A 14825-nucleotide genomic window follows, 5' to 3' on the forward strand; every position below is an offset into this window, starting at 1 on the left:
ACTGTTAGTCATAAAGAGTAAGGATCTGACTCCTGCTTTTGTAAAATTAAGAAAACATTTTTAATATTATGTTCTGTAGTTTGCACATGTAAAGTATACCGCAACACTCCCATATTAAGAATTTTTCAAGCAATGAGAAATTTGCCAGATAGTACATGAATAACTATGTTACAGTCTGCATTATTCGACTTGGCCCTTTAAGCCTTTTGAATGATCTAGATCTGAACCAGATATGGATATGGCATTTTGATACTTTCTGGATGTGTCTAGGTTCCGTATCCATTTTGGAAATGGGATGGATCTATACCAGGTGCATCTGGAATAGCATCACAACAGTATCCACCTTAAAAAAGAATAGACGAAAGAATGCTTGAAGGAAATACCTATCTAGTACACAATATAATTGGGTAAAGATGAGATAATTTTATTATTGTACACAAGTGTCCGTAAAGTTGGTCATGGGACCCAAAAGTACAGCTAATGTGAAGAAACAATGGCAGCGTGAAAGCAACTCCTATCATTCCTCTAATTAAAGCAGAGGAAGAGCTAACTAATTAGACTATAGAAATGCAAAATTTAGCACAGATACAAAACTGCAAGCATACTTTGCTGCTGTCGAGAGTCCAGGCATGCTGGTGTGTGAAGCAGAGTGGGGAGAGGAATGTGATGGCTCCTGTTCTGAGAGGAATCTGTATCTGCATTCAAATCTGTTATGATACATTAAGAACAGGATATCATATCTATTTTTTTTTTTTATATAAATGTGTCCATGTTAGAATCTGTATCTGCATTCAATTCCTGGTAAATTGGGTTACATTCTAAGGCTGCTTTATAGTCTGGTCTGCGTACAACCCTTTGGGTTTGTGCCATGTGGTTGTGGCGTTGATTGAATTTCCTGGAACATTTTATTATGCAATCAAATTGATTCTGAAGTAAATTCTATGACTACCCTTTTTCTATAGGCATCTGTTGCGAGTCCAGGTTTTAGATCTCAATAGTCACATGTCTCAGAGAAACCCAAAGGTGTTCTCATCTTCTGTATTTGTCCCAGTTCAATATCCCATCCTTATATACGTGGGACCTTTTATTTGTCCTGACTCCTTGGTAGTAAAGGGTTGTTTTCATTCTTCAACTTACTAGTGGTGCAGTCTTTTACTTAATCCCATGTTTTTAATTCCACATGTTGGTGTATTCGTCTGACATGTCTGTACTCCAACAGTGTGAACTATATTTCAATCCAATGTGTAAAATTATATAATAACAGATTTCAGGGAAATATGGGTTGATATGGTCCACAACAGATAGTACTATCTTTGAGGAAAATGACAGCGTCTCTTTTTACTAGTGGCCCATTTAATCCACAAGTGACTTGGTCAATCAGTATCCTCTCAATGTCTTTCGAGGAAGGTGTTTAGCTCTTGGAATAGACTTATACTGTCATTTGTTTTGTTCATTCTGCAAAATGCTTTAACTTTTCACCCTTGTACTGGTCATATTTAGGAACATTCAGATATATAAGAGCCCTGAACAAGTTATTAAAGACTTTGCTTTTGACGTTAGTGTCTTTCTTTGCAAAAATTCCCCCCTTTTGATTGACTGTAGCCTTCCTCAAGAATGTTTTGGTGGCACAGAAATTTAAAGCATCGGGATGCAATGAGGAACGATTGACATTTTGACAACCAGGATAATTTATAGTTTTTTAATTGGCCCTAGGTTTCATTTGTGAGGACAATAAGGATATGTGTTGATGAGTAGCTCGTTTATAGATCTCTTAAGGACACGGCTCTTGTAGTGTCTTCCTGAGTATTTTGATCAACGCTGTTCAGTGGGACATGTGAATTTACATCATTTCAGTTTTGCTTGATAGTGCAATGTGCTTATCTGGCTTTTTGCTTTTGGCAATCTCCTCTCTTAGAAGAATGATAAATCTAGATTCTAAACATTTTTTAATGACTGTTTACAATATGGTTCAATCAGAATTCTTGTCAAAATGTGAATATCCAGAGACACATCTAGCAGTCTCTGAATTTTATTGCTAAGATGTAGAGCAATGGAAACCAGAGGGCACCTGTTTCTCGTTCCTGTTTTTCTGCTAAATATCAAAGTTATATGTTAACTAATGCTGACACCCCTTTTTTAAGGTACATGGCTTTCTGCTTTTGAACATTTCATTCCTTTGAAGTTTAATTATGAATACTGTAAGACTGGATCAAAATTTTATCATGGAAAATGTCTTTTATTTGTATCAACTTTAGAAGTGAGCTTCCTTTTCGATTTGATTTTACTCAGAGCTGCATGTATAACAGTAAAGTGCACATCATTGTTTTTGTGATAGAAAAACCTCAAAGAAAGATCAAGGAAATGTGTAAATAATAGTGAAGAGTGTCAGTAGATGTTATCTTCATTGGCTGTTGCTATAAATGTTCGACAGTATTTTCATTATCTCTGTATCTGAGATTCTCTCTTTGTTCTCTGCGCCCTGCATTTGGTATGGTGAAGAGATATATGGCTTACTTTCAAATGAATATACAATATAAGCATTCTCTCTAGAGTGTTATGCAGCTGAGAATGATTTGTTTCTTTTCATATTGACTACATTCTTAAATAATATGCTGCATTGTTTGTGTAGGGCCGCTTTGAAATACTTTCCTTGTCAGGTTCATTTTTGCTTACAGAAAATGGTGGAACCCGCAGTAGAACTGGTGGTCTTAGTGTTTCACTGGCAAGCCCTGATGGTCGTGTTCTAGGTGGAGGAGTGGCTGGATTGTTAATGGCAGCCAGTCCTGTACAGGTAACCTTACATAGCAATTTACTATTTTCATTCTCTTTCTTGCTTGTATTTACTTAAACTTTATACAACTTATGCTGGCATGCAGGTTGTTGTAGGGAGCTTCATTGCAAATGGTCGAAAGCCTCGGCCAGCCAATCCTGATTCTTCTGCTGGACCAGCACAAGCAACTGCTTCTGGAGGAGCTGCGACTGCTAGTCCTGTTTCTCGGGGAACTATGAGCGAGTCCTCTGGAGGTCCAGGCAGTCCAATGAATCAAAGCATTGGAGATTTTAATAGTACACCTTCACAGCCAGTCCAGAACATGGCCTCCTACCAGTCAGTGGGTTGGCAAGGCTCTCAGTCTATGGGAGAGCCTAGACGTAATACGGATATTAACATGTCTTTGCCCGGTGGATAATTATAGAAGCCTTAGGATCTTTCCCTGTGGCTGAATATTGACCACATTTATCAGTTAATTGGCACTGACTACCAACAGGTTTTAAGATGGGCTGCAATTGTTTTCAAACTAACAGATGGAAATTTATAGGTTTCTCAGAACAGATGCAACTTCTCCGCTAGTTGTCACCTGTTTTATTTTAAGAACTAAGACCCGACGTTATATTTCATGCTTGGCAGCATAGACAAAGAACTCTTCGTTTTTGTTCTTCGAAGGATGATGGTACTGCTATTCAGAGGACCATGCAAATCTTTACTGGTCTGCGGACCATGCATAGCCTTTGATTTGGGATACTCAATTGTATTGTTATTGTGAATCGCCTGACTTGTACTTTGACTGATTGTCTATCGCTAATATTTCATATACCCAATTACTGACTTGTTTTGATGGGAATGTTTTCTGTATTTTTCACCATAAAGCTGACCAACTTAACCATAAATTTTTTGAAGTAGGCCCTCAGGTAATCAAAATAATTTTTCAAAGCAGTAGAGTATAGCTACTCGTAGATTGGGATTGAAGATGGATAACCATTAATCGCTCAATGAAAATTCATTAACCATTAATGATTAAACATGCTACAAAGTGCCTTTGAGAAAGGTTTTTTCTAAACTGAAAATCCAGTCACCAACATGAATGGTTTCGAGAATGCATTATATTAAAGAGGAAAGACTACTGTATATTGGTGGCAAGTATGCGTTTTAACAATTTGCTGCTTGTTCTTAATGCTGAGATTCTCGTTGTATGCTTCCCAAATCAAGTGCATGGAAACAGTTCCCGGATGAGGACGAAGAGGTAAGGTTGTCTTATATTTCAGGTTTGGAAATCAACCATGACTACGATTTTGATATTTGCTAGTGTCATGCCATAACAGTGGTGCCTCTTGGTGAGCAATTATTCTTTCACTTAATGGCTGGGTAACATGGGTTATCTGAGGGCGAAGTGGCCATGCAACGATTGAAATAATTTATTGTTCTTTCTTGTCAACTGTGTTGTAGTTTAATTCTCGTCAGTATCAATTTTTCTCTGCGGCACATAATATTTAAGCTTGCGACATTGATGAGAGTTTACTTCTCTTAAGATTTGGTTTGGCACGTGACAATGGGATGAAGCTAATTCTTCAGTTTCCTTCCGGGCAATTTTTAGTTGAAGTCCTTTATAAAATGCTATAATCCATAAGAGGTGTTAATTTACGTCGTTTGCCTTCAATTAATCTTTGTGTACTGGATGTTTCTATTTGATCTTAAATTGTATGCAAATAAGTTTGGTGAGACTCGATTAGCCTTGCATAATATATATGGTTGGGGTTTTCCAGCCCCAGTACCAGGGGATCGAACAAGACTATTATCTAGATTTACTTCCATGCCTTGAAATATTACATTTCATTGGAATTTTAATTACAACAAACTCAATTTTTTTCTCTTATATGTTCACAGAAATTTTTTCTCGATGTATTTTTAATTAGAACTCGCTTAATAGATAATTTGTCACAGAAATTTTATCAAAACTGTTACTTGATATAACATAACCTCTGGAATGTTTCTCATCTTCTCAATTTATGATGGGGGTTAGGTGGTGTAGTCAATTTATTCAACGAGAAATATTTTTACTACTTGTTTTAAAAGAGCGGTAGAAGGTGTAGTCAATTTATCCCATAAAAAAAATATTTTAATTTTTTAATAGGAGATTGCCCTCTTCTATGACTTCGGAGCATTTGAACATTTGGGAAGGGGCAAGTGGATATACGCCCCCTTTCTTCACACAGGTCACTCTCCCGTTAATCTATAGTTATACATCATGTCAGAGTATTCAATCATTGACACTATTCCCCTTCTAACTCAAAATACTGGTGGTTGCACTTTATCAGTGGTTTCATGCACTTTGAGCATTGATTGAGGATGGTTTATTGGGGAAGTGGGCCTTGGTTCTGTCATCTGTTTTTTCTTTTCTCAAGTGTGCTGAAGCATTTCGATCTCAACGTTGAGGGTTTGGATTTTGGACGAGGGCAGCTCAATTTGAGGATGCAATCGCTAATGTGTAGTAATTTTGTTCACTGTGGTGTGGTGAAGGAGGCTCATGGTGCGAAGCGTTATTTAAGGAAAAGGGTACAAAAAATTGCACAGGTTCACGCCATTGCGTTTTTCTCTATAATATCAACATTACAATGGAGAATCCTATTCAAGATGCAAGGCTTGTGATAAGGTTAGTGTTCAAGTTAAGAAGTATTTTTTTTCGAGCTCTTACACTGGGATCCAGAGAGACTTGTGCCATCTTAGGAGTGTTACGGTTGAAATTCCTCTAGTTGGACGTCGAGTGACTAACTACATCAACCTTTGCCAGGGGTTGCTTGCTTCTCTGTAGACACGATAGATGTTTTTTTTTTTATCTAATATTTTAGATCATGGTGTATTGTCGGAATAATCTGAGCAGAGTCTCGGATGAAATCTTCCCATTGCCCAGAATATATCCAACAACCCACAAGTCAATAAACATGAAGAATATATTCAACGAAGAATATATCCAACAACCCACAAGTCAATAAACAGGCACGAGAAAACGAGAGATTCTTGTGAAGAACTCAACTCCTGAACTTGGGTGGCATTGGTGGCTAACACCAGTCTATGGCTTATGAAGAACTTAACTCAACTTGGGTGGCATTGGTGGCTAACGCCAGCCTAGGGCTTATGAAGAACTTAACTCAACTTGGGTGTCTTTGGTGGCTAACGCCAGCCTAGGGCTTATGAAGAACTTAACTCAACTTCGGTGGTATTGGTGGCTAACACCAGGCCAGGTCTTTAATTATATTTGGCAATGGTATGTTTTGGAGGATCATTCTACTTTTGAGAGAGTTCTATAAAGTAACCCTCTACTTGTTTTGCAGGGGATATGAGGTGAGCTATACGTTTTTAATATTGTGAATTTTACTCCTAAACTTTGGCATATTAAAGATACTACGAGGTTTGTACAAATGTTGTTTGGGTAAAGCTGTGACGAGTTTTTGATAAATACAGTATGGGGTGTGGGGTGGTTTGCACAATAGGCATTTTAATATTTTTAATTTTCCTCGTCTAAACTTTATCACATTCAAGATACCTTGAATTTTGTAAAGAGAAGTTGTTTACGTTTGTAATATGAATTTTTAACAAATAAAAGGAGTTTTTTTTTGATATCATGAATTTTGTAAAGAGAAGTTGTTTACGTTTGTAATGTGAATTTTTGCTGTAATGGTAAGATTTTGCTAAATATAAATGGTAATTGTAATTTAAAAAAATAATAATACTATAATGAGTTTTTATAAATATAAATAGTTATCACTGGAAAAAAAGGGTGAGATTTTGCTAAATATAAATGGTAATTGTAATTGTTTTAAAAAAAATAATACTATAATGAGTTTTTGATAAATATAATTGTTTAAAAAAAATAATACCATAATGAGTTTTTGATAAATATAAATAGTTATCCGTTGAAAAAAAATGAGTAAAAAATTTAGTAATTTTTTTTTTTCAAAAAATATGGGCTTCTGCTCTATATTTAATTTTTATTTTTATTTTTTATAAATAATTATTATTTAAAAATACATTTTATTGAATATTAATATTTAAAAGATTAAAATATAATATTTAAAAAAACATAAGCCAAGTTATAGCCTTGTAAATATAAAGTCATTGTATAAAGTCATTGTTCGGAAAAAAGAATGCATTAGATCAAACATTAAATATAAACATTTGAATGATCAATAATCATTAAGATATAGGCCAAGTTACAATTGTAGGCTGATTGTTAAATGAGAGAATATTTATTATGATTTTGCATTTAAAGACATCAACATAAATGAACTATAATTGTTTGGGGTGATGTAATTTTGGAAAGATCTAGATTTTTTATTTTTATTTTTTCTTTTTTAACTGAAACGGTTAATTTTTATTAATAGAAAGCTGATCGGGCATAGCTTGAACGACCATTACAATTTTCATTGATGATTACAACACTTTTTCACTTAAGGAATGTTTGCCTTAGTTGGAGTTCCTGCATTTATGCTGATCATTGCTCCCTGAAGAGAGCATCCTACGAACATTACAATTTTCATTGATGATTACAACACTTTTTCACTTAAGGAATGTTTGCCTTAGTTGGAGTTCCTGCATTTATGCTGATCATTGCTTCCTGAAGAGAGCATCCTATATTTGCCAATCTGTCTGCGTCTTTGTTTAATCCTCTAAGAATTTGATATATTTGAACCGGATGGAGGTCTTTCAATATTTTGTTTACTCTTGCTAGCTACTTGTTCAGTGCCGGATCGTTGAGCTTTTCCTTTTTTACCATTGTTTTTATCAACAATTCGGAGTCTCCTATTATTAAGATTTCCTTTGGATTTTCTTTGCAATTTGGCAAGCTTTCTAGAGAGTAAGTATTTCAGCTTGGTTGTTTGTTTTCACTCCCAGTCCCCACCTGAATTCATCTTTTTCCCATTCCGGTAAAAGATCTATATCTTTTATTCTTATTCATTATGATTGTGTTTATTTTTTATTCATTATGATTGTGTTTTTATGCTTTAAGCAAGGACATTTGAATAAATGAATTATATTGTCAAAATGATGTAATATTAGAAAGTTAAGTACTTAAAATAGAAAAAGGAACTTATATTAGGTTGAAATATATATTTTATTAAATATTAATATTTGAAAAATAATAAAAGATAATAATAGTGATTGTTATAGGAGAGTACATCCATTATTGCTTGGGATAAGGAAAGACCATCAACATAAAGGTATTATATTTGTTATAATAAAAGGTTCTTTACATATTTTATTTTATTTTATTTTATTGTACCAATGAAATAATTAGCAATAAATGTATTAATGCCTTTTTTTTAACAATTACGATGTAATTAATGTTTATTATGACTCGGGTTGAATAAAGACCATTAACATAAAGGAACTATATCTCTTATAATAGAAAGTTATTTATATGTTTTTATTTTATTTTATTGTACCAATGAAATAATTAGCAATAAATGCATCAATGCGCTTTTTTGATAATCATGACATGACCAATGCCAATGTTTATTGTTGTTGATTTTTGTAGCTCAAACATGTGCTTTTGCATAAGCTAGGTGTTAAGCATGCATGAGAAGTTCAAAAATCCTCTATAGGTGTTTACTTAGGAGTAAGTGATCAATATGATTTAGTTCCTAAATACGCTAATTGATTTATTAATGTTGGGTTTTGGGTTAGATTTACAAGGATAAATAATTTAATTATTTAAGTGAATTAGATCAATTTTTCACTGTTCATGTAAGAGGGTTAGGAATTAATCTTAGCCATCTATCACTTTGAAGATTTGGGGCTAGGGATTTAGTGTAAGATAAAAAGATAAAAGAAACATAAGGGAGAGGATGAAGGCACTTCAAATAATTTGAGAGTGATTTTTTCGAGAGACCGAGAGATTTAAAGGTTGAAGAGAAGGGAAAGGTGTGCAACGAGGTGATTTCAGGATAAGAAAGGGGTTGAATTTGTGGAGGAGAGAGAGATTCAAGATTTGGAGGACATTGAAAATTTTTAGGGTTTGGGGTTTTCTAGCTAGGTTTGTGCAGGGATAAAAAAGAGATTTGCTCCAATGTGCAAGGGGTTGTGCAAAGCAAGAAAGGGGAGGTTGTTTTATAGGTTGAGAATAAAAAAATTCCAAGGACTAAGAATATCTAGTGGGTTGAATTCTTCATTAGGCTAAAATTCCAAGGGGGTCGAAAATCAAGTTCTATTGTGTTGTATTTTTTGTATATTCTTTGTAGGTCGGTTTTCATGTTAAAGGGGGCTCTAATTTTCTTGAGTTATAAATTAAAAGTGAAGGAGAATTTGACAAGCAAAACTTTTCACTGTTTCCATGGTTGTTGTGAAGTTAAAATTCCAGTGTATTTATTTTCAACAGTTTCCAATTTTTTTGTTTGAGTGAAATAATTTTTGGGTATAAAATAATTGGTGAGAAAAATAAATCACATCCGATATTAAAATTAACATGGTATTAGAGTAGTAAAACTCTTGAGTAAGAACATCAATTTGTCACATGGCTTTATAACAATAAAATAATTTTCAACAATTTTTTTTTGGTGTTTGAGAATTTGATTTAGAAGAGGGTGGTTGCAACTGGATTGGATTTCATGATGGATCGCAGGGTGCATGCAACTTCAGTCCCTAGGAGGAGAGAATTGCATTAGTCTTCATGGAGAATATGATCTAAGAATTTGTTGAATAAACTCTTACGCTCCCATTGATGTTGCACAACTAATTGTCCATAATCAAAAGTATGTGAAGGCTAGCAGAATCATTTTAGATGGGGTGAAGGATTATGTGATTTGTCCTCTTTTCGGGAAGAAGACTACTAGGGAAATGTCGAAGGATTTGAATAAGTTATATTCGAGTGATAATGCTAATAGAAAAATGGTGTTGACGGAGAAGTTGAGAAAACCAAGATGTCTAAGTTAGATACAATTACCACATACTCTACAAGGATCATATAAGTGTGGCTATTATTTGGGAGGTTGTACTAGATCTACAGTGGGCGAGGACAACCCTCAAAGGTTTTTTCAAGCATTGGGAAACCTTTTTTAAAGGGATCATAACAGGTGAGCACTTACCTGACTAGGAGAGGTTATGGGATGACTTCTTACATGAGGAAATTAGAGGGGAATTTCTTTGTGGGAACTACTCTAAATGCAAAGGTGTATGGTTTGTGGACAATGGAGCAATTCATCATATCAAGAAATTGAAGGACTTATTTGCTAACTTTAGATATGATCTTACTGTGGAGCTTAACAACATTGCTAAGTGTGCAATGGATGGAGTTGGAACTATACGATTTCAACTAGAGTTAGGTAAACTCATGGAGGTTACAAATGTTTTATATGTTCAAGGTATATATAAGAGCCTTGTTGTAGTCTCAACAGTGGAAGACAAGGGATATGAAGTTCTTTTCTAAGATGGACAAGTGATTGTCAGTTTGAGATCTCTTTGTTTGAGTACAAGATGAGTCATTGGGAGGAGAGAGTGTAATGTTTGTATGTTGAGGGTTAAACTAATGAGGAACTTGGTTCATGACAATGAAAACTTGTGCGAGGTTTGGCATAGGAGAATGGGACATTTCCATCGCATGGCTTTGTGTATGTTATGGGATATTATCACTGGTCTTCTTAAGTCTAGCATGATGCACCAGGGTATTTGCAAAGGGTGTGGTTTGGGCAAGTATGTAAGGACTGCTTTCCCTTTGAAGTCCGAAGGGTTGTTGGATCTAGTTCATTTAAATGCATGTGGTTCTATGTTAGTGGGGTCTTTGGGTGGGTACAATTATTATGTGACCTTTATTGATGCTTGTTCTAGGGCTAACCTGGGTCTACTTCATGAAGATCAAGATGAGGTCTTCAACATGTTTTGGGTGTTTAAAGCTTTTGTGGAGAACCAAACTGGGTGGAAGGTCAAGGTCCTTATATCAAACAATGTGGGCGAGTGTACCTCCAATGAGTTCAAGGAATTTTGTAAAGAGGCAAACATTGAGAAAGAGTTATTGAGAGGAAAAATAAGGCCATCATTGGCTGCTAAAGCCATGATCCATGATAAAAATCAACCCATGTTCCTCTAGGCAGAAACATGTAATACAACACTCTACATTCACAATAGGAGTCCTCACAAGGTCTTGTGGGACAAGAATTTTGAGGAGGTGTTGACAAGAGTGAAACTGGAGGTGGGGTTGCTTTTGTATCTTTTTACCATTAGAGAAGAGAAAAAAGTTGGAGTTCTAAGGATGAAAGTACATTTTTGTTGGTTATAGTGAGTCTTCCAAGGCGAACAAGGTGCACACTCCATCAAAGGGGAAGACTGTGGTGAGCAGGGATGTGAGATTTGAGGAGGAAAAAGGCTTGAGAAAGTCACATGATACCATACCACTGGTAGATGATCGAGATCAATAGGCTTGAAAGGCTAAGGAGAGTCCATTAACGTTAACAACAAATACTCAGTCTTCAGATCAGGAGGAGTAGGAGGCACCTTCTAGTTCTGTCAAGAGGAGGTTGAGATGGTTGGCATAGACTCTTAAAGACGTTGAGGAGCATGTAGAGGCTTCTACGAGGATGTTTAGAGAGAGTAGATCATAGTAAGTTTTTTTTAGTGACATGACACTTATGAGTGACATTAATGATTCCAAACATTCTTGTTTTGAGGAGGCAACAAACTGTTGAATGGTGTTGTCATTGATGCCAACATTGTCCTTGAACACTCTTAATATTTGTTCATGGATTGCATCGATTGGAAGCTCCATTGGTTAAGATCCCTAGACGGATAATGTGGTCATGATGCCCCCTTATTTGAAAAACAATTTGGGGTAGAAACTCATTGCCTTTGCATGCAAAATCATGTTCATTTGATTCTTCTCATCATACCAATTCCAATGATAGGTGGCACGCTTCCTAACTCACGATAGAGGAGATATGCTTGCTCAAAGTTTAAGCCCCAAAAGTGTGATCAAGGTCCCCAAATTGAATGGTAGTCTTGTTATTGGTCAAAGTTCCAGAGTGTTATTGAATAAGCATATTGACCAATCATCCCTCAAAATGAGAGGTCCGATCAACCCTAAAAGGGATTAATTCAAAATGATAAATTTCAAGTCAACCTTAATGGGAGATTAGGTTTTGCCTCCAGAAAAAATTAAATTTGGGTTTTTTGTGGGTCCGCTCCATGACCTATTGGGTTTGGCAGTCCCATCTTGAAGCCCCTCCCTTTTTCTATAAATAGAGCTCGGTTAGCCCTCCAAAATACATAATTATAGGCTCCTATTTTCTCTGAATTTTTGTGGCCACGGGAGAACGAATTATCTGAAGGAGGCCAAATGTTTCAGGATATTTTTGGGCGTTGAAAATTATGAGGCATCACACTGAGTTTGCTGTGGCTTTTTGGCCTCTTTTTAGGCATTGCTCAAATCACGCTGATGTCTAATTTCGGCGTGGAGGGTTTCCTGAGGCAAGGTTTTGCAACTAGCTCATGTCTAAAGCAAATCTTTGGGTTAAATTCTTATCTTTTGTTTTGGTTCTACGCCAAAGTTTATGGATTATATTTGAGCTTGAAATTCTATCATCTAAGGGGATTTTTGAAGCTTTCCTTTGATCCCTAAGTGAGATGATTAGAGGAAATTTTTTTGTGGGTTTAAGGACCTTCTAGCTGCCCTCAAATGACCAGCTCACGTGCTTTAATTTGAGACATCATCTACGATTTTTCTGAGGCTCCTTTTGCTTGGATCTAGAGCTAATCTAATGCATTCACTTGAGGAATAATGCAAATTGTAAGGGTTCTCTGTGGTATTTTCAAGTCTGATATTTTGATGGCCTAGCTACACTGATTCCGGGCTTCTTTTGTAGCTAAAGTTTCTAGCACACATGGCATCATTGTTCATTAATGACATCTGAATTATTTTAGCCCTTTATGGTAACCCTTTTCTTAGTGACCTTAAAAATCCAATTCAATGCTGCTCATCAACATACCTGAGGCATTCCGAGGTCAAATTAACAGGTTATCCGTCGATCTTTCCATGAGAAAATTGAAGGCTGATACATGTAATGAACTAAGGTAAGGGTGTCATCAAAGAATTTTATTTCACCAATTGAACTAAGGTTTCTTTAAGGGATTTGGTATAAGCATCATTTCAAAGGATTGCCTAGGGTTTTCAGAGGGCTTGATATTGCAATATGAAGAACCATTTATGGACTAAAAATTTGAGGCATATTGACAGTATGTTAACCTCACTTCTAGCTGTGTCATCCAAGGTATGTTGCATTTGTTCAAGATCTTATATGATCAATTAAAGGACAATTTAATGAGGTCTATTGAAAGGTTTCTGTATGGTTAAGGTTTGATTCTTGATTGAATAAGTGGACAAACCTTGGAAACAACTTGAAACATGTTTCTCAACTCCTTTATGTCATTTTCACACTTCTAAGAAGGTTATCTTACGACCTACATTGAGACCTATTCTCCCCCTCTTGGCAGACATCTATAGCTCTTAATTTGAGGAAATTTTTTGACACAATTTTAGGGTAAAATCTGAGATTTGGTTTAAAAGCGTTGAATGGGGTTTTTGACTGATTTAGATTATTCTTGAAGTTAAATAGTTGAACTGAATGAGGTTGGATAGAAATTTGCAGGTCAATTGTTTGATCCTTTCTCAAGGCAAATTTCAGTGAACCAAATGAAGCTCAAAAGGGTTTGCTATCTAGAGACAAAAAAGCTATTCCTCTTTAGGCCAGATTGTGAGTCATTGAGGCATCTTCAAGACAAGATCAAAGTAGTAGCAGTTTGGTTGGTTTACTGATTGGTTGGACATCTCTAATACCAGAGAAGTATTCATCTGCAGAAAGGTTTGTCATGTATAAAGTCTTCCACTTGATGATAATGACGTTGAGGGCAAAGCTCAGTATGGCAATGTGAGGACTTGTATGTCTTCCATGTATTGATGAGCAAAAAACTTTGTAGTTTCGTATGCTCATATCTATGTATGTTGGTATATACTAGTCAAAATATTTTTATAGTTTATGAGGTAGAGTATTGTTGTGATTATGAATGTTGAGGACTTGATGATGAGAGTTGTGTGGAGTTGATTGGTTGAGCATATTGGTTGTCTTGATGTTGCCAGGTTTCTGAATATGTTGTTGAATGAGAATTTTCTAACTAGGGTTTGATGCAATATCCATCAAATTTGTTTGTGTCAAAGATGTTAAGCAAATAATTGACTATTGATATAAGCAACTAGGGTTTTCTATTGATGTACATGTTGAGCAAAAGAAGATTTGATTATTGAGCAGAAATTGTATTGCAATTTGTTTTGTACTGTAATTGAGCACATGTGGATCTAGTCAAAAAATTGTGAAACGATGTCCGTTGTGATGAATTGAAGGGTGGCAGGGTGGTGCAAGGTTGAGAGTAGAGTCTCTTTCAGGTTGGAGCCTATGCAGGGTGTTGGAGCATCCTTTGATTCAAAGTTGATAAAGCTAGGGCATTGGAGTGTCCTTCCAGTTGGAGTCGGTAAACGAAAACTAGGGTGTTGGAGTTGATAAATTAGGAGATTGGATCCTCCTTCCACTTACAACTGGAGAATCTTGAAAGTTGGATTTAACTATTAACACGAGAGAAACACACTTGTGCGTTTGAATGAGCCAGCGATTGTGCCATGTGAATGTTCGATTGCAAATGTATCAAGGTTCTTTTACCGTAAAAGAGGGAAAATAAAGTGAGCCTCTAAGAGAGAAGTAACAATACTACCTTGATTGAGACACGCGCAAAATAGAAAGTCTCGTTTAACATCAAGAGAAAGAGTTCATAAGGATGTGATGATCATTATAAACATAAAACACATTTCCAACAAGAAGCACCGAAGCCACCGAAATAGTTCAATTACTCAAGCACTGATGAGAGTGAACATGGACCACAAACATTCAAAGAACAGTCTTAGAAACATTCACAATCCATGTGTGAAATCGTGTTGGCATGGAAGGCTTCAATATTAAGTAAAAGTCCCAAGATTAATAAATACAATGAACGCCACTAGCTCCAATAGTGGAGCGTTAGA

At 35.7% G+C, this 14825-nt stretch overlaps 1 protein-coding gene and 1 long non-coding RNA gene across 4 annotated transcripts in view; both read left to right on the top strand.

The window, feature by feature from the left end:
- LOC149154948 (AT-hook motif nuclear-localized protein 10-like) overlaps positions 1 to 3597 on the top strand; it is a 114781-nt gene extending 111184 nt beyond the window's left edge. For all 3 annotated transcript variants that reach the window (XM_089441582.1, XM_089441584.1, XM_089441583.1), the window contains exons 4-5: positions 2630 to 2791; positions 2877 to 3597. In XM_089441582.1, coding sequence (XP_089297708.1) covers positions 2630 to 2791; positions 2877 to 3188 — 474 coding nt within the window. In that variant the 3' untranslated portion in view covers positions 3189 to 3597. The remainder of the gene's footprint in view (positions 1 to 2629; positions 2792 to 2876) is intronic.
- An 8423-nt stretch (positions 3598 to 12020) lies between these two features.
- Positions 12021 to 13816, top strand: LOC149154949 (uncharacterized). Its single transcript, XR_016262659.1, has 2 exons — positions 12021 to 12231; positions 13405 to 13816. It is a non-coding gene; the product is annotated as an uncharacterized LOC149154949 (long non-coding RNA).
- Positions 13817 to 14825: the final 1009 nt, after the last annotated feature.

This window comes from Pinus tabuliformis, chromosome 9 (genome assembly GCF_031772625.1).
Source record: "Pinus tabuliformis cultivar Carrire ecotype Pingquan chromosome 9, CPIR1, whole genome shotgun sequence".
NCBI classification, from domain to species: Eukaryota; Viridiplantae; Streptophyta; class Pinopsida; order Pinales; family Pinaceae; genus Pinus; species Pinus tabuliformis.